We start from the raw sequence: 18895 nt of genomic DNA, 5'->3' as shown, positions 1-18895 counted from the left end.
ATCTGCCGAATTCTGTACTAAAATCCAAAGTGAAATATTTTATTAGTAAGAAATATTTAATTTACTTTCTCAGTTTATGAGCTACCCCTCTTTAACGTATATTACGAGTACAGTGAACTGTCTGCCATGACCGTTAAACAAAGGCATAGCAAAACAAAGAAGTGCCATGGAATGAACTGCAATTTGATTTCATTACTCCAGTAATTAGTAATTAGTGAGCAAATTGAACTTTTGCTAGTGGCAGTGGATAAACTTGACTGGATTGGCGTGCTCGATGTGGGAACTTTCACTGTACCCGCAAAGTTGGGACGACATCCGTTGCCGCAGATGCTGTTGTTGCTGATATTATGGTTGTAATTTCCTTGTTCGTGGTTGCCTTTCATGTGTCAGGCATTTGTCCCATCAACATCAACATCAACATCACCATTGCCATACCATCCAGTGCCGCAATCCTCTTTTGTCATCCTCTTAAACCCCCAAGTCCCCCGTTGTCACAGTTTTGGGGACTGAAGGCAGTCACATGGAATATATTGCGTATACGCCATGTAATGAATACTCATCGTCCAATTGACAACGCATGAATTTATGAAAAACGAAAAACAATTCCTCGTTTTGCAAGCGGAGATCGGGCCTGGCATATGTGCATGTTTGTTGGCATAAATATGCAACATGTTTCCTGTACATCACATACGCTTCGCTGCGTCACGCGTTTACGAGCTTCCCCTCTCATCATGGGACATATCCGTAATCGTAAACGTAACAGAGGCCTAAACCCAAACCGAAACCTATGCCCAAACCGAGGCCAAAACAGGCTTAAACCGATGAATTTGTGTTACATATTCGTTGCGAGTGAGCATAAATTACAACCGAATGAGGATTTTCACTGTCTGCCTGGCTGGAAAATCCTGGCAACGTCTCTCTCGGGTGCCCGAAAGCATTTATTCTCAAATCAGCACCAAAGCTGGCTCATTTGGCTTGTAACCAAGGCCCAAAACAAAGGCATTTGCCTGTCAAGGACTGCTCTTATGAGTGTATGTTTCCAAAAGCAATTGCGATTAGCCCTTCATTTTTGGCAAAGCCTTATAAATAGCACTGCGGACAGTTTCATACTTTTAGGTAGCTTCTGGATTTTCAATTTAAGCTTGCTTTGATCCTTGAAAGGATTTGAATTTAGGTTTCCTAATTCACTTTTTCCCCTGCCTCTTTAATAAAACAATGCAATACTTCAACCGCAACCCTGATCTCAAATATAAGTACGTGTACTGCATGTATATAAATGGCCCAAGACAATAGACTTCTCTCGCCAAGGACTATTTGTACGTAGACGAATTTCTAAAAATACCTGCGGTTGGCATTCTTTTGACAAATCTTTATAAATAGATGTGCGGACGCTTTAAGACCTCAAAAGCAGACGAGCTTCACTTGAACAGGATGGCTATTAATGTTCGTCAGCAATGCTTATTTAGGCCAACGTGTGGTTTTGGTTGCCAGTTATTTGGCCAAACTGCAGTTTATTATTTGGCCATTAACGTGGCTTTTGGTTACATTCCTGACTTGAAGTCTGTGAAGCTGACTGCATAAATTTTCTAAAAACAATTGTGGTTAAAGCCTTTAAGAGCTGCAAGGCTAAGCTTTCCCTCAACGTGACTGTTATTAATTTTGAAAAGCTCTGTTTATTTTGGCCAATAAATTGTATTGCTTTCAGCCTGAGGCATACATTCAACATGGCTGGAGTGCATGTTTCAGCCAGATATGCAGACGAATGCCACTATTTGGCCACAAACCCTGACGTGGCCTATAATCGCTGACTAACTAAACAAGCACCACTTGTCGCCTAACATGCGTTGCATGTTCTGAAATGCATGATTTATTTATCGGTCGGTTGTGTTCTGCCCAGCCACAGCGCACAAATCATTGTCATGCAATTAGATCATATAATGGAGAATGGATTTTAATTAAATGCTGCAATATTTTTGGTTCCACAATGGACTTAGACCGTCCACATCCGTTCGCCGGTGGCTGTGGGTGCGCCTAATCCAATTAACTGTCATAGACACACAAATTGGCCGTCACTCAATTTGGTTTGCAGTGGCAAAAGGCCAGAACGCCGCCCACAGCTGTGACAGTTTTCGTCCTGCTCCTAGTCCTGGCCCAAATGGGCGGCATGGGTGGAGCCGACTATGTGTCAATTTCGGTTTCAGTTACAGACTTTTGGTGGCACTTTCGGAAATTGTTTCAACAACGGTTTGTAATTTCACACGCCGCAAAGTGATTAGCCCGGCTTTGTCCCCCTGATTGAATCCCCCAAAGCCAAAACTACCGAACACCAAACACACTAACCCAAAACCATTTTCCGTTTCTTCTTGCAGTGACAGACTTTGATGTGAACCGGAAGCGAGGGCAAACGCCACCGAAGGAAACAGGGCCAAACAAAAAAAAAAAAAGGGAAAAAAGGAGAGGAGCCAGGGCAATAGTGTGCAAATTGATATAGTCCGGAGCAGCATGGATGAGGAGCACGACGACGATCGAATAATATGAGATTAGATGGGGCTCTAGAGCCCCGGCCCCGTCAAGGAGCTGCCACGTTCAAGGGCCGCCAGCCCCTGAGGCGCGAGACCCGCGAACCATGTGAGACGCAGCAGCAGCAGCAGCCAGCTGACGAAGACGACGAGGCCACAGACGCTGAGTGTTTGACCACCAACAGCAGAAGTAACAACAATTGCCAAGCCAACTTGGTCTTCAAACCAGAGAGTATAACACCAGTAACAGCCACGCCCAGAAAAACAACAACTGGAGGCAAAGGCAAAGGCAACGTGGTAGCCACCGCCACCGTGAAAACGCATAACAGGCAAACCATATTAATGGCGCCCAACGTGGGGCATCAGCGGAAGAGCCTTGGCCTCCGACTTCCGATGAAGCACGGCCGCAGGATGATGGGTGCGGGCTGGGAGCGCCTTAACGGCCTGGTCCTGTGCCTGATTTCCGTTATTGCCCTGCTGCCGCCGTTGACGCTCGGCGATGATGGCGATAATTTCTTTGCCGTGAATGCCTTTAGCGCGGGTCCGGAGACGACAACGCCAGAGTTCGGTAAGTAGTCCAAGGCTCAGATAAGAATGCTGCACCAGTCAGCGGGATTACGACGGGCTTAGCCTTAGTTAGGAATGTGGAAATGGACCGCAATGGCGTCATCGAGGTGTCATATGTACATGCGCCTGCCTTGACAGTCTTTTGTTCATCTGTCTGTGCCGGCAATTCCATTGCAATTGCATAAGTCCTACAGTGACATTAAGTTCTGAATGCCTTGATAAGTGCTAAGTTTTATCGCCTATCTGATGAGCTCTTACGAATTTTGTATCTAAGAGATAGCCAGGGCAATGAAAGTGGTAAATGGTGCAGTCTTATGGGTTAAGCATTTACTTTATAACTTCAAATGAATCCTTTTAGTCAGTCCTCAGATCTTACCTTGAACTCAGTTCTTCACTTTTTTGCCTTTTATAAACTTACTCCCAAGAAGCTGCTTGCCTTAAAGCGTTTTTTTGAATGCCGCATGGATTTTCTTTATATAATTTCCTTGACTTTTTGCAAGCCCATTTGCCGAAAGCTTTTAAGCCACTGTGCTTGGGCTCGTGCCTCGTAGTCATCCCTCCTTCCTCGCATTAGAGTAGTTTTCTCATCCGAAACTTAAATGGCCTGTCTGCAGTGGGTTCTAGTCAGAATGTGAAAAGTTTTCCATGTACTCGCATGGCTTTTTTCTAGTACTCGTACGCCGAGGAGGCCTAATGATGGTGCCGAAATAAGCAAAGTTGGCTTTAATGGCTCGGCCCAGTTCGGTTAATTATAAATGCCGGCTCTGTTGCAGTTCAGTCTGTTTAATGTGGGCCCTCGGCTCGCCTGACATGTGCAATTTGTAGTCAGATTTTAGGCCCTTCCTCCGGTTGAAATATGGCCCGAGTCTGGCCATTGGGTAATCGCTTTTTGGTAGGGCTACGGCTATGGCTATCAAAGGTTGGCCTCGGGTCACGGACTTGGTCCACAGCAGAGCGGCAACAGCCCCCAGGCAGCCACTTTGTCAACACTTTCACAGTATTTCCTCACTGCAGCAGCGCCACGGAAACCAAAACCAAATAAAACTCATCTGGGGAAAAAACGTAAGCAAAGCTTTGTGGACTGCTGATGCTGCGCCATCTTCCTCTTGGCAGCTTGCAGTCGAGGGTACGTTGGGGTCGATTGATGTGGGTCCGCTGCTAATGCATAAGTAATACCCGCAGATGGGATAACCCCGAGTCCGTCACTTGTGTGACCCAAATGCTTGAAAGTTCCTAAAGCGACTATAAAGAGTAGGAGCTGGTATATAATGGTTACCCATTACCCATTTTAGATTTAACTAAAGTTATTGACTTAATTTAGAACTAATTTTTGTTTATTTAACACGCCTTAAAGAAACTAGCCGTATAATTATAGCCACGGGGTACCTTTAGTTGGGTATCCGGCGGTCTAGCAGACTGTAGAAGCCACCATTATTCGCATTAGCATTCATTTTTCGCAGCCCCTCGCAAACTAGAACCCTATTCATAGCCAGTGCATTTAAAAATAAACCGCCAGCAAATAGACCCCGTCCCCAGGCCATGGAAGCAGGCCCACTAATACCACTAATACTGGCACATGGGCATGAACTGGAAAATGGCGCACCCGTTTGTGCATGAGCAGCCATTTTGTTTTGTCTTTTCACTTCCGTTGGCTTAAATGTCGGCGCATCCGCTGCTTTATGGTCTTGGTTTTGGTTTTGGTATGGCGTGGCTTGGTCTTGGCTTTTGGTCCCGGTAATTATGGGCTGGAGTATCAACAGAATTAGAGGTGGAATATGGGCCTTAACCCTTCGCTGAGATTTTGCACACATTGTCGGACGGAGAATCCCCGGAATCCCCGGAATCCACCGGAATTCACGGGCCGAAGAGTTGCTCCCAAGAGCTTAATTAAGATGTGAAGGGCCGCAAACGCAACTCACTGCCGACTCGAGTGTTTTCATTCCATTCAAAGTTAATGAAGGATTCCTAGCCGGGCAGGCTCAAGTGCACGGTAGTATGCTCGGGGGAAAACACACACTCACACTCACGCACACATGAAAAACAAAAAAGTGAAAAATAAAACGAGGAAAAATGAAAAAGAAAACCAGCACACCACACAAACACCTCGAAGGCTGCTAAAGAATTTACATTTTAATCTGCCCACAAGTCGTTGGGGATTTGGAAAACATTTCGCAGAAAGTTTGTTGCCAGCTTTTATTTTTTATTGATATGCACAGTGGCGAATCGAAAGTTTGGCCGCGGTTTCATTACAAATTTCACTCCTGGGATTAGTCACGATGACGTCACGTAACCAGCAAGCCATATATCCTTTATCCTATCCATCCTTTTCCCATAGATTATGCCAGCCGCGGGCAAAAGAAGTTTGGCGACAAGTGCGATAATACCCTGGAATGCGGCTTCCCCGGCTCCATTTGCGATCCCAAGAAGAAGTCCTGTCAGTGCACCGAGGATCTGCCCGTCACCAATCACATTGACAAATGTGGAAAAGGTAAGGCCATTACTGGTTGGTTAGCTTCTCTGTCCGTTTCTCCCTGCTGTCACCCTGCCAAGTTTTCATTAAAAGAGAGCCAAGAAAGCTGCTGTGGCAGCAAAGTGAAATCCCCCTGGCTTGATTGTCTTGATTGCGGGGCGCAGCCAGAAGTTCTGTAAATTAAAATAGAAACTTGGCAGCAGGAATAGTAGCAGCAGAAGGAGGAGGGGGGTGCTGAAAATTGCAACTAATGCACATTTGACATAATTATAATAGATATTCCCCAGTGGCACACGTGCGCCGCTGTAAATTAAAATCAAATCGGTGGACATTCCAAATGCGTATTTATGGCTGGGGATCACCCCAAAAGCCAGTGACAGGCGAAGATCTATTTTTATGGGCGTGACTCAATTGTTAATTTCTGCCCAAATATCTCCCGGCCATTGATCAACGACACGGTTGACAGCCAGTCAGTCAGAAGTCTCAGCTCCTGGGCCAAGTATCTGCCTCGGGCATCACGGCCGTAATCCCCTACGACCGGTGCAGTGTCTCCGGGTCTCACAGACACGCCCTCCGCCTCGTTAGTTCCATGATAATATTTATCACTGGAGTGGACAAAGCAGTGGAAAGTCAATCCGCCCCAGCCATATCGCACTTCAATCAGCCATTAAATCAATCCGCAAACAGCCACGACAGCCGGGAAATATTTTTCCTGATACGGGCCATCGCCTGTTGTTGCTTGTTTACGGGGCACTGAGAAAAATTCTATAAAATTGAAAATACACTTAAATTGTAAAAACTTTCCTAAATTTAACTCGAAGTTATCACATTTCTGGGTTTTACAATATTACAAATTTTTAGCTCTCGGCCAGAAGTGATGTTTAAGAAAATAAACCTTAGAAGGGAATACATTACACCCTTTTTTCCCTTGACTGTATAAATCGTGACCATTTGTCAGCCCTACTGATTCCTTTTGGTGTCCTCTTTCCACATTTTTTCCCGTAATCTCTTCAACCCACAGAGGCCGCCGTGAACGAGTCCTGTTTCTTCAACGAGCAATGCGAGATGCGATACTTCCAGACGGAGTGCCGGGATGGGCGCTGCATCTGCCGGTTCGAGATGTCACCCATTTGGGCCAAGGACGGATCCGTGGAGTGCAAAGGTTGGTGGTCAAGAACCAAGTAGACATTAAGCCGGCACTGCTTATGGTTAATGGGGCTGTGTTGTTTGTCCTTTTGCCATTCGGCTGTTTGCAGGGCGCCAGGACAAGAGGGGAACCGAGACCTACATCGATCCGGCCATGATTGGCGTGCTGGTAGGAATGGCATTGATGTTTATTATTATTTGTGTCGTCCTGCGATTGTTTAGCCAGTGAGTAAATTGCAATGCAAACATCTTCATCGCCCCCACCCACACCCACACCCACAACCACGCAAATAGTTTAAGCATTAAATCTGGGTTAACATGTCACACACCATTTAGGCTATAGTTTCGCTTGAGTGCTCACATAATTGATTTTATTGTTCAAGATTTCAATATTTAAATGAAAAATTCTTCCATTAAGGAATTCAATATAATTTCATAAGTTATATTGAAAGATTTATCATTCTTTTCAAAGTTTAAACTATGATTCGAACATTTTTAATTTACTTTTCCTATTCCCTAAGCCTCACTCTCATATTCTGACTTCTTCCAAGACACACTTGCTGCTCAAATCAAAGAGCCTTAATCTTAAGTCCAAGCAGCTCATCCGTTGGCTTGTCAATAAACTGGGTCAATTGGGCTGTCGATGCTTTGATGGGGCTTCATTAATTTGTGGTTGGCAAGCGATACATAATTCGAGCACCAATTAATTTCCAGTCTAATAAACCGCATTTCTGCATTAATTGGCATTAAGTTGGAGTAACCATGGCCCCCGATATCTCTGCACAATTACACCCCCGCTTGTCAACCCCGCATAAACCGGATAATAACCCACGGAGCCGTCAAATGTAACTAATTATTGGCCGTAATTTTCAGAGCTCGCTGGCGTGAGAACCGGACCATCTTCAATACGCCGAATCCTCGTCTGATGAACGTCTCACTGCTGCGGGATAGCAAACTGCTACACGGACAGGAGCGCCGAGGATCCAGGATGTCGGTGCGGGCCCCATCCCGGCAGCCCAGCATGGCCTCTTTGAGACCCCACTCCCCCAATCCGTCGCTAGGTAAGACAGGTTTGTATTCCATGCCCCCCAGTCGATGGTCAACCTCCTCCAGTCTCTGGTCTCTGGTCTCTTCCGCGATTGCATTTTTGGTTCTTGTTTTACCATTTCTACTTCCCATTTTTGGGTTCGTTCCGTTTCGTTGTTTCCGTCTCGACAACTTGCCGAACTTTCTTTTTGCAGCCAAAAACTATACGAACAGAAAGAGAAACCCCTCAATACTTGCTTACCCAATCAATCAATCAGTCAGTCAGTCAGTCAGCCAATTGATCAGTCAGTCACCAAACAAGAAACGTACAAAATCACCAAACGAAACTAAAGTCACTTTGGGGTGTGGATGTACGCCTAAAACGTGATGGGGAGTGTGAAGGAACACTGCGAAGCCGCCATGATGTTAGGTATTGCAGAAAAGTTTATCTAGCTATCAAAGGGTACAGTGACAGGCATTTGCTTAGTACTTTAAATATTAAAGGAGTTAAAAAGGTTGAAAGTATGTCCTCAATTAGTTCATAAGGATTTTAGTAAGTGAGCTAAAGATTAGTAAGATGCTTAAAGTGCAGTATTTAAGATAACTTTCAGCATGCCAAATACATTTGAAGGCACTGGAATGGCATGGTATACAGTTTGCCTGCTTTCCGAGTCAACATTCCCTTTATTAAAAGTTTATAGGCTTAAATCTCATCACTTTTTAACCAATTCGAAATTATAACATATTTTTATAGAGTTTAAATATTTGTCGGATATCAAATTCTACAAAATTTTTAATGTTAAACTAGCTTTTCGTGACTTTAAATATTATTTTTACAAGGCCTGCAAGAGATTGGAACACATCCGACTAATATTTATGGACTATTGAGATAGAGGATTTTTTGTTATTGTTTCAATCCGCAACTAGTACGCTGGGCAGCATAGTAACTACTATCTGACTATTTTCGCCACCTCTCCTTAACCCATACTTCGACGGCTGAAGAATGGCGAAACAGGAACAACAACTCTTCGGGGGGCTCAATCAATTTGACTGACAGTTTAAGAACCGTTTTACTCAACGCCATTACGGTGATAATTGTTAGTGTGCTAAGCCCAGCGGACAGTTGCTTGAAATTACCTTTTTTGGGTTATTTATATTCTTATTTGAGTTTTGCGCCCCCACCAACCAACCCGAAACCACCCAGGCACCCAATAAACCCACCGACTCGCTGTCGCGTGCCCAACTAAAGGCGAAATATTAAACGTATCCAACCGCTCATTCCCCCCAAAAACAAACAAAACAAACAAACAAACACGAAACAACAAACTGAAACTGAAAACACAAATAAAACTGAAAACCAAAAACCGAAAACCAAAAAGGACGTATGATCCGCTCGAAGAGCAATACGCGGTCGAGCGATTCGCGGGTGAGCGATGTGTCCACCTGTTCGAGACTTCTGGAGCATCCGAGTGCCGCCAGCCAGCATAATCTGGTCCATAGCCACTTTCTGCCCTACGTGCCAACGACCACGGCCAGCACAATTACGGCCACGAATGCCACCGCAACGTACGCTGCCTCGGCCACGCCCTCGCCCACGCCCACGCCACCGCCATCGGCGGGTCACCAGCAACCACCGGCCAACGCCAACGCCACCAGCACCAACAACACCGCCACCACCATCACCACCTATGTATCCTCAGCGGGGGCGGCACCAGCCTGTGGTCGGACCAACAAGTTCTAGGGTTCTAGAGCTTCAGTTCACCGCGATATACATATAGATACTCGTGCATATCCGTATATGTCCGCAAACGTATCACACCCAAACGCTATAAAAACAAACGCATCCATATCAGGGTCCAAAGAGGTAGGCAGACCTGAAAGCAAACCCACACCAACTCCCCAATAAAAACCCACCCAAATTGTTGACAGTCTGCGTAGTGTACTCGTAAAGTTGATGTCTTGTCTAGTGAAAGTTGTGTCCAAACAGTTGTATCCGTATCCGTATATTTGGGGAAATTGCGTCGGCTGAAATGGGAAATTGCTCTAGCTTTAATGATAGTAGATATGTACACTCCAGTACCTAACAATCTTGTAAAAATTTCTTCTTTATTTCTGCTCTTAACTGTCTGTAAGAAGTTGTCAAGAATGTGGTTTTCCATTTCAAGCTACCAGAGTTTATATCTAATTACCGATGCTCTTTCCCCAGTGTACTTGTAGTCGTTATTCTCGTTGTTGTTCTTGTTGGCTCGAAGTGTTGTTACCCTAGTCTTAATCAGTAGTCGAGAGTTGCGGTTAACCTGTATGTACTAATACTACTCCAACTTCCACCACTCCTGCCACACTGCCACTGCTACTAAGATCCTTAGAAGACACGCAAAGATACAAAAGCAGACACAGATGCAGACACACGATCCGTTACAGATACATGAATATACGATCGTAGATACTCGTACAAAACCAAACCTCATCGAATCTTTATCTCTCTTTCTTACCTACTGATCCATTGCAGCATCCGTCTTTAGTTCCGTTTCCGCTTTGGTTTCTTTCCTTTCTAGCACGGCTACCTATCTATAGTTTCCTTAACTGGCTTTGATATATCATTTGAGAGTACAGGGGGTGATCTAAGGAGCTATAAGATATTTGAATCCTTAGTTTAAGTAAGTTAAATACTGCAACAGATAAGCTCCTTCGATTGCCTGCTGTGCCTAGAACATTCCACGTAGAAAAGGGAACTCGAAGTGTAAAGTGGGTAACGCCACTCGAAATCCAGTTCCCGTTGACCACATTGCTGTTGTCCTGCGATGCCAACGATAACTTCCCTTCAACCGGTTATCCGTAGCGAGTAGCTGATCTTGTAATCCCCCAGATACTGATCCCCTTCTTTCTGGATGACAATCTTCCCCACAGGATCCCATTCCGAATCGCACGGCAGCAATGCATCGGCTGCCTCGGTGCGCTCCAATCGCAGCAACTCGGTGGCTCCCGGCAAGGTTGTCCACCATGAGCGCCACGGATCCGCCCATCGCCAGCACCACCCACATGGCCACCAGCCGAAGGAGCAGCCACAGTCGCCGCAGGATCAGTCGCTGATCACCAACATCACCACCAATCCGGTGGCCGAGAGCGTAACCGTGGAGATCATCGAACCGGGACAGAAGTAAGCAGCAGCAGCAGCAGCAGGATCGGGATTAAAAGTAGAAAGCAAGATGGTATAGGCAAGATTTACTGGCTAACTCTCTGACACACGAACACTGGACACGAATTACAAAGAACATATAGTCACGATATATGCACGCGATAATAAGGCGGGTCCGCTCCGAGAACGGGGCGTGGCCCCGGCAAACAACACACATGAGGCCATTGTTCGACTCTTTTTGACAAAGACAATTTTTGCAATTAATGGAAATTTTTTAACCAAACCAATTATATACTTATTATATAAATACGGAGCATATTAAAAGAAAACCCACACATACACCCAGAACAATGCTAAATGAATTACTTACGTACGATTACACCGTAAAAAATAATTGAAAAAAAACCTTGCATAACAAATTCATACTACTCTTTTTTTCAACCAAAAAAAAAAAAAAACAAACAAACAAAGAAAAAGCAAAGGCAAAAAAGAAAAAATGGAAAACTTTATTAATTTAAATAACATATATTGTAATGCAGTTATTTAACTAAGCTTTGGGTTAAAGGCTTTAAGGATTAACGATAAAAGAAAAAAAAGAAAAAACAGAAAAACACAGCGTAGAGGAAACCTAGAGCATGATCTCAATCGTAGTGTTCTATAGCCAGCCATTGGAGGCACTGCATCGTGGCCAAAGATGCGATTAATTGGCAGAAACCAAATGCAAACCGCTGATACAACGCCTTATCTAAACTTATATTGTAGATCCAGTAATTGCCGCTCTAGCTCCCACATATGGATGTTATTACCCAGAAACGATGACAAACCAAGTTGAAGAAATATTTAACAACCTCGGGACCATATTTTATAATCAAAATATGCGTTTCATTGCGAAGCACGCACGTTCACCTTATTCTCGTTTTGGTATTAGCCTTTCGTTATCGAACAGATGTAGGTTCGGATGATGGTAGGGGACGTACTGGAAAGGAGTACCTATATATTTTTTAACAACTAGCTGAGCAAAGTTTAGGGAACACTCACAACATGATATTAAGGATAATGATTATACATAGCTCGCCAAGAGTCCAAAATCTAAATTGACTTCCAGTTGAATGATATAGTTTGAAATTTTTAAGTTTGACCTATGCTGATTTTTTAGTTTGACAGCCTTTACAAACTCACAACGCACATTTCAGATCGGGGCTGAGGATTTTCGGGCTGTGTATTGGGCTAGTCGGAAATAGGGGAAGATTACCGGGTCTGTCCAATGCCTAGCTCGAACTTCGATTGGACAACGGATCTCCAGGTTATAGCCATAGTAGGAATAGAAAACGATATTGATAAGGTTCAGTTGTTGCCCCCAAAAACAGACGATTCTCATTTGCTTTTGTGCTCAATCAAAGAAGCTTAACTGTGAGAATACCAAATGAATACAAGATACAAATAAACGTAGAGCGAAAAAATCTTAAAGTTGCTTGAGAACTTCTAGCTAAACCAATACAATTAGTAATTAACAACAAGAAAATGTCAAAAAAAAGAAAATACTTAAAAAACAAAACGAAAACAATTTTATTAAAGCATCGAATTTTTCTTAAAACAAAATGAGCAAACAAACAATCTTATTTCTAGGACAACCAAATCTAGTTACTTATTTACATTCTAACGGGCATTCGAATAAAACAATTTAGACTTTGGAATTTGGGGAAGAATTTCAAGGTTTAACTTTGTTTTTAGGCAAACGCAAAACACTTACATCTAAGCACCAAAGATTTAGAATATATATATATATATATTAAAAGTAATTATAAAAGAGAATACAAATAAATGGATCACTGATTTTTCTATTTACATCAAATATTGTTGAAGGCAGACTTTAAGCGAATTTTAAATAAGCTAAACCAATGATGGGCATATGAAGAGAATATTTTAAAACCAATTATATACATACATGAATATGCTTTATTTACTTTAATATTTACATTATACACAACAACAACATACAACTATTATATGAACTTGTATTAAAGTTTCGTGACAAACTGCTACCAAACCGAATGCGATAAATTCATTTACACTCTACCGAAAAAGAAAACAACAACAATTTTATATACGAAGCGAATTCTTGTAATGCTAATATTATACATCTAGAATCAAATGCCATTATCGCACATCTAAACTAAAAACCAAAAAACTAAAGTAATGAAGAGACAAACGTAAATCTTTAAGCCTAGAAGAGAAACAACTTATAGAGTTTAACATTTCGATTTTTCATGTGACTTGTAACTACAAAGAAACAAAAACAAAAACCAAAACGGATACTAGAAAGGATCGTAGTTATAGAGAGCGAATCAAAGCCAGACAGTACGAGTAGCAAAATATAGACGATGGTAATGTAATCTTAACCTAAAAGATAAATTGCTTTTTCAAATTCAAGAAGGCAAATCGAAGGCGATCGAGTTGAAACAACTAAGTACGAGTATATTATGAAGTACATATAAAGTATATACATATATAACTATATTTAAAGATCAGTTCACTATAATAAAGTCTATATTACCATACCTAACAGAACAAAAGCCACTTCGCCCAGGCGTACGTGTGTAATTAATTCCCCCAGCAGTCTTTCACAGGGTCGTCCCCTTGTACCCCAGTTCGAGCACGGATCCCTGATCCTCCGATTTCCTTCCCAGCACCCGTTTACGGTAGCTCTGCTCCGCCAGGTGCCTCAGGTGCTGGGCGGTACCTACGCCCGTCTTCTCCACGAATCGATGCAGGTAGCCATGCCGGTTGTGCAGCAGCTCGTGAGGATGCCCCAGTTCCACCACCCTACCCATGTCCACTACCATCACCCGGTCGTTGTCCATTACGGTGTGCAAACGGTGGGCGATGGTCAGCACGGTGCAGTGTGCGAACTTGGTGTGAATCGCCTCCTGGATGAGATTGTCGGTCCTAAAAGAGAAGAGGGTTATACTTTAATTTAAGATATATATTATCTATTGTGAGAAATTCAAGAAAGATATTACATATATAAACTAGACAAACTAGACCTTAGGGTAAATAAACTTTATAAGTTCCAACTCAAGATAAGTTTGATTGAACTGTCAAGAAGGCAAGTAAAAATTTGGATAGGGGAAATTTGATATATTTTACGCCGTTTTTCATTGACAAATTATAATGATCAACATCAGCTGATTTTGAAGCCGAAGTGATTCTTTTGATTTTCGCTGTCACTCTTGACATCGCTCGTTTTGATCTTCCAAACCCAAACTTAGGAATTATTAAATCAATCAAACTTTTTTTTGCGTTCTCCCTAAACTTTTTGTGTCAATCATCGAACTTTCTGCTTTTGATTTGTTTATAATTTAATTTTTTTATTTGGAATTGACTTACTCTGGATCCACGTTAGCTGTGGCCTCGTCCATGATGAGTATTTTGTTCTGGCGAAGGAGGGCTCTGGCCAGGCAGACCAGCTGTCTCTGGCCCATGCTGAAGTTGGCCCCGCAATCGTGAAGCCTGCAGCATATGCCCTCTTTCAGATTCGATACGAACTCCTTGAGTTTGACGGCCTCCAGGGCCAGCCACAGTTCCTCGTCCGTCTTCTCCTCGAATGGATCGAGGTTGAAGCGGAGAGATCCAGAGAAAAGCACCGGATCCTGCGGTATGATCGAGATTCTCCGTCTCAGATCATGTAGTCCCAACTCGGATGTCTCATAACCATCGATGGAAATGTGTCCATCGATGTGAGCCAAACGAAAGAGAGCCTGAACAATGGAAGATTTACCCGCCGCCGTGTGACCCACTATGCCGATCTTCTCCTCACCGCGGATCGTGAAGTTGAGACCCTTCAGGATGTACGGACCGTGATCACTGTAGCGCAAGCGCAGATCACGGAAGTCCAGCTGTCCGCCACTGGGCCAATGCTTGGGCAGGTTAACCGATTTCTCCGTCTCGTACGCAGGTTCCGATGGTATATTCACATACTCCATCACCCGCTCCACACTGGTCATCATGTTCTCCAACTCCACAGTTTGCCGCATTCCCGCCTGGCACATTAGCACCAGTTTCATGGACTGAGTTATGGCCAGACCCACATCCCCACTGTAGTAACCTCTGTGCTTGTCGAATAGCAGGAAGCTAAAAGTCACCGCCAGAATGTACAGCACGCAGATGAGATCCGTCCAAAAGGCAAAGGCGCGGTTGATGCTCACATGAAGGTACAAGGCCGAAGTATTCTCATTCTGGTAGTAATGGAAGTCCCGCATCATGTATTTGGTGCCATTCAGAGCACGGATGGTGGTCAGTCCCTTGAAAGTGGCATTCGTGTGTGAATAGATGGGACTGCGAGCTAGAAGGCATTGAGTTAGTAACTAAGATGATAAGTAAGGAGATTTTTGGCCAACTTACAGATAGTTTCTATGCGCTTAAGACTCCGACTGGCTCCTATGTAAAGACACCGACAGCCGTATAAAAGAGCCACCACCACGATGGCCGGAATGAGGAGCCAAATGTTGGCTGTGCTGACCACCGCGAGCACAGCCAAAGCATTTACAGCAAACTCAATGGAGTCCATCAAGGCCTGCGGAAGGTTAATATCTATTGCCAGGATATCGCTGGAGAATCGGTTCAAAATCCGCCCAGAGGTGGCCAGCGTAAAGAAATGCATAAAGGCACGAATGACCCCTTGGAATAGTTGATCATGAATCCGCAACGATATCCTCAGGGTCATCATAAAGAATCCAAAGGTGCGGAGAACATAGAAAACGAGGGTGCACAGGATGAGGAACGTATAGAGGATCATCATACGCAGGCGTGTTCTATGATACTCCGGAATGGGTTCATGCTGATTGGGTTCTGTCTCCTCCCAAGTTGCCCTGGAAAGTATGAATGTTTTTACATCATTACTTCAACTTCAATGTTATGTATATAAAACTTGTTAAGTTATTCGAAAGAACTGTAAACTTAAAATTGATGAAAAGTTTATTTTAATCAGAATCCAATCTAGGGTATTCCTCAAAAATTTCACTTGAAAACGAAATCAGTTTATGCGCTGGAAAACCGTGTCTTTTATTAGCCCTCTGATACTGGAATAACCATATAACATGTGGCGTCGAGATAGTGAAGTCTGATCCATCTGTTCGGAATTGCGGCAATATTTATTGCAATCAACAACTGGAACATGTTTTTTATCAATTTGTAGTGTTATTAAACACGTCGCAATCTATAATTCGGACTGACTCATCTTATTTCGAGGTTAGTCACTTAAGCCTATAATAACTACAATGGCTTTTGAATTTTTTTGGGAATCACTCAAAGGGCAAGTGTTAATAGTAGAATTCAAGTAAATATTTCTTACCATTTGGAGAGAAAGATGTCCATGGTAGCTTCAGATGCACGGGCTACAACGAACATCAGAAGAATAAGCACCACCACCAAGGGATGTCCCAGCACCCTGAAGTACTCCTTGTAGGTATTCAGTTTGACGGATCCTCTCTCTTGCTGTTCCTTAAACTGTTGCTGTATCTGATCTCGATCGAGATGCTCCTCCTGAGACAGAGATTTCCTTGGCTCCGGCTCTTCATAAACACTGTCAGTACGCATTGCCCTTAGTTTGGCCACCTCGACATCATTGGCCACAGACATCCGGAACCTTATAAGCTTTTTAAGGGCATCATAATGCCCCTGGATAGAAATGCGGCCACCTTCGAGTAGGACCAAATGATCCACATGTCTGAGCAGCTGAACTCGATGAGTGACCAGGATACGTATTTTATTAGACAGGAATTCGTTGAGGCAACGATCCAGAAGCATTTTGCTCACATGAGAGTCAACGGCGGATAGAGGATCGTCCAAGAGATAGATATCCGCTTTTCGATAGACGGCCCTGGCTAAACTAACTCTAGCTTTTTGGCCGCCACTCAGACTTGCACCTCCTTCACCCACTCTGGTTTCATCTCCTGAGGGCAGCTGTTCCACATCTCTGTCCAGATGGCAAACCCGTAGGACTTCCAGATAGCGGTGCTCGTCGTAGGGCTCCGTAAATAGGATATTCTCCCGCAAACTACCCCGAAGTAGCCACGGCTCCTGAGGAGCGTAGCTTAGGACTCCATTCAGATCCACACTGCCACTAATGATATCCAATTCACCAAGTATCACTTGGAGGAGAGTGCTCTTTCCAGCACCCACTGTTCCCACGACTCCCACGAATTGCTGATCAGTGGCCTGGAAACTCACATCCTCTATGTGGCGATGGCGCTTCTCCTGGTTTGCATTATCCCAACTGGCAGTCAGTTTATGGACCGTAATGCTCTTGGTTTCAGCTTTGGGCTTGTGGGTGCGTCCACTGAAATTTCCATGTTCCGGATTATCCTCTGCTTCCTTAAAATTGTGCACTCCTCCATCAGCAGGAGTCTCGTGCTGGAAAAGGAAATCCTTCACTCGATTCGCAACCACAAGCGTCTCTACCCACATATTAATGGCCAATGGCCAGGAGTGCAAAAGAGAATCGTTCAGGTGATCGTAGTAACTGGAGACTATAAATACTTTCTGGGAGGTGACTATGTCACCCGTGAATACATAGGTTACTAACGAAAGGAAGAGTGACAGCTTGGAGATCATGCCAGTGCACTGCAGTCCGGCATAAATGTAAGTGGAACCCTTTATAGAGTCCATCTCCTCCTTCCTCACTTTGCCAATCAGTTTGGCGAAGGACTTCTCCCAGGCGTACATTTTGATCAGCTGCATGGCAGCGATAATCTCGTTCATTAGCTTCACCCTTTCATCTCCAACATCTGCAGAGCTCCTTTTGTACCGGGCAATAGCCCGCGCGGCCCATGCTTGAAGCGGGATAAAAGCCACGATTGTGCCCAATCCCACTACCGCTGGCCATCCAATCAATTGGTATATGATATAGACGAAGACCACTCCTTCTAAGGGACCACGCCACAGCTCGTGGAAGCAGTAGAAGGACTCGTTAAAGGTCGGCAGATCGGTGGCCATCAGGGATATGGCGTAGCCACTCACTCCACTGTTGTCCGCTGCCACCGAAACTCGAAGGAACTTCCGGTATACCAATCCCGCGCAAGCCAGTCGCACGCGAGAACCCACTCGGAACAGGTACTTCATGAAGGGATGGAAGAAGAGTCCCGATATCAGGGAGCAGAGCACCACACCCATGGCATACAAGTAAGCAGAGTGTTTTGTTATCTTCCCAGTGCTCTCCGAGAAAAAGGAGACCAGGCCGCCCAGCATCAAAGGCTGCGTTGTGCTAAGGGGTTAAATCAAAATTAAACATTAGCCTACAAACTTATTATATTTTTCTTATACTAGAAAGGATATATTCTATTTACTATGTCTTTAAGACTTCTTCTTATGTACTTACTGCACTGCAATGGCCATGATGGAGTAAACAATGCTAGCTGGCACAAAGCTCCACCCGTAGGCCTTAAATATCATGCGCAGGACGTTGGGTTTGGGTCGCTTAAGCTCCTGCTCCCAGTGACCGAGCAGGAAGGCTGACACGTTGGTGCTCTCGAGACTGGGTTCGGGGGCATAAAGATCCGACGGATCCAGACTCCGCCGTAATCCCTTGAAGAGAATCTCGCGCGTCCAGCTAGAAGAATAGAGAGAGCACAGGGCAGGTGGTCGGGTTATTGACGGACATGACAGGTGTCGCCGGGCTGTCGCGGATTCTTTTATCGCTCTTCAAAGGAATCAAACGAATGCACTCCCGCCGTAAATTCCGAGTGACGGCCAAGGTGCTGTGACCATAAATCTGACAGTGGGCGGTCCGTCAGCTGGACAGCTCTGTATCTTATCAGCAGGACTTCAAGAGGGGTCAGCTCGCAAAATCAGTTAACTTGAATCAAACGGAGCGTTTCTCACGAGTGCACAAATTTAGAAACATTACGTATTATGATTTCAATATTACGTATACGCCTGGATGGCACACGTTTTCACTCACATAAAGAACCATTTGGAAAGGAAGTTGGCCTTTGTTACCGGATTTGGTTGGCGCTGCTCATGGACCGCACTCAT

General features: G+C 44.2%; 2 protein-coding genes across 9 annotated transcripts in view; one reads left to right on the top strand and one right to left on the bottom strand.

Moving 5' to 3' along the window:
* LOC108116019 overlaps positions 1-13437 on the top strand; it is a 24442-nt gene extending 11005 nt beyond the window's left edge. For 4 of the 8 annotated variants that reach the window (XM_041819340.1, XM_041819342.1, XM_041819341.1 and 1 more), the window contains exons 2-7: positions 2370-3087; positions 5422-5574; positions 6578-6718; positions 6813-6927; positions 7576-7772; positions 9108-10625. In XM_041819340.1, the coding sequence (XP_041675274.1) occupies positions 2535-3087; positions 5422-5574; positions 6578-6718; positions 6813-6927; positions 7576-7772; positions 9108-9469 (1521 nt within the window). In that variant the 5' untranslated portion in view covers positions 2370-2534 and the 3' untranslated portion in view covers positions 9470-10625. The other 4 variants (XR_001772814.2, XM_017227706.2, XM_017227705.2 and 1 more) reach the window with 4 other exon arrangements.
* Positions 13229-18895, bottom strand: LOC108116018 (probable multidrug resistance-associated protein lethal(2)03659). Its single transcript, XM_017227704.2, has 6 exons — positions 18822-18895; positions 18240-18470; positions 16215-18125; positions 15266-15732; positions 14252-15206; positions 13229-13810 (listed from the first exon to the last, which is right to left on the bottom strand). The coding sequence occupies exons 1-6, from the start codon at positions 18893-18895 to the stop codon at positions 13486-13488; spliced, it is 3963 nt and encodes a 1320-aa protein (XP_017083193.2). The 3' UTR covers positions 13229-13485.

This window comes from Drosophila eugracilis, unplaced genomic scaffold (genome assembly GCF_018153835.1).
Source record: "Drosophila eugracilis isolate 14026-0451.02 unplaced genomic scaffold, ASM1815383v1 contig_616, whole genome shotgun sequence".
NCBI classification, from domain to species: domain Eukaryota; kingdom Metazoa; phylum Arthropoda; class Insecta; order Diptera; family Drosophilidae; genus Drosophila; species Drosophila eugracilis.
This window is presented reverse-complemented; position numbering and strand designations above follow the sequence as displayed.

What these genes read in the sequence shown, in the direction of transcription:
- LOC108116018 (XM_017227704.2), bottom strand. Translation starts at nt 18,895, where the DNA reads ATGAGTGCGGTCCATGAGCAGCGCCAACCAAATCCGGTAACAAAGGCC. An exon ending in CTTTCCAAATGGTTCTTTAT is followed by an intron (nt 18,471 to 18,821) that starts GTGAGTGAAAAC and finishes CTATTCTTCTAG; the next exon opens with CTGGACGCGCGAGATTCTCT. An exon ending in ATCATGGCCATTGCAGTGCA is followed by an intron (nt 18,126 to 18,239) that starts GTAAGTACATAA and finishes TTAACCCCTTAG; the next exon opens with CACAACGCAGCCTTTGATGC.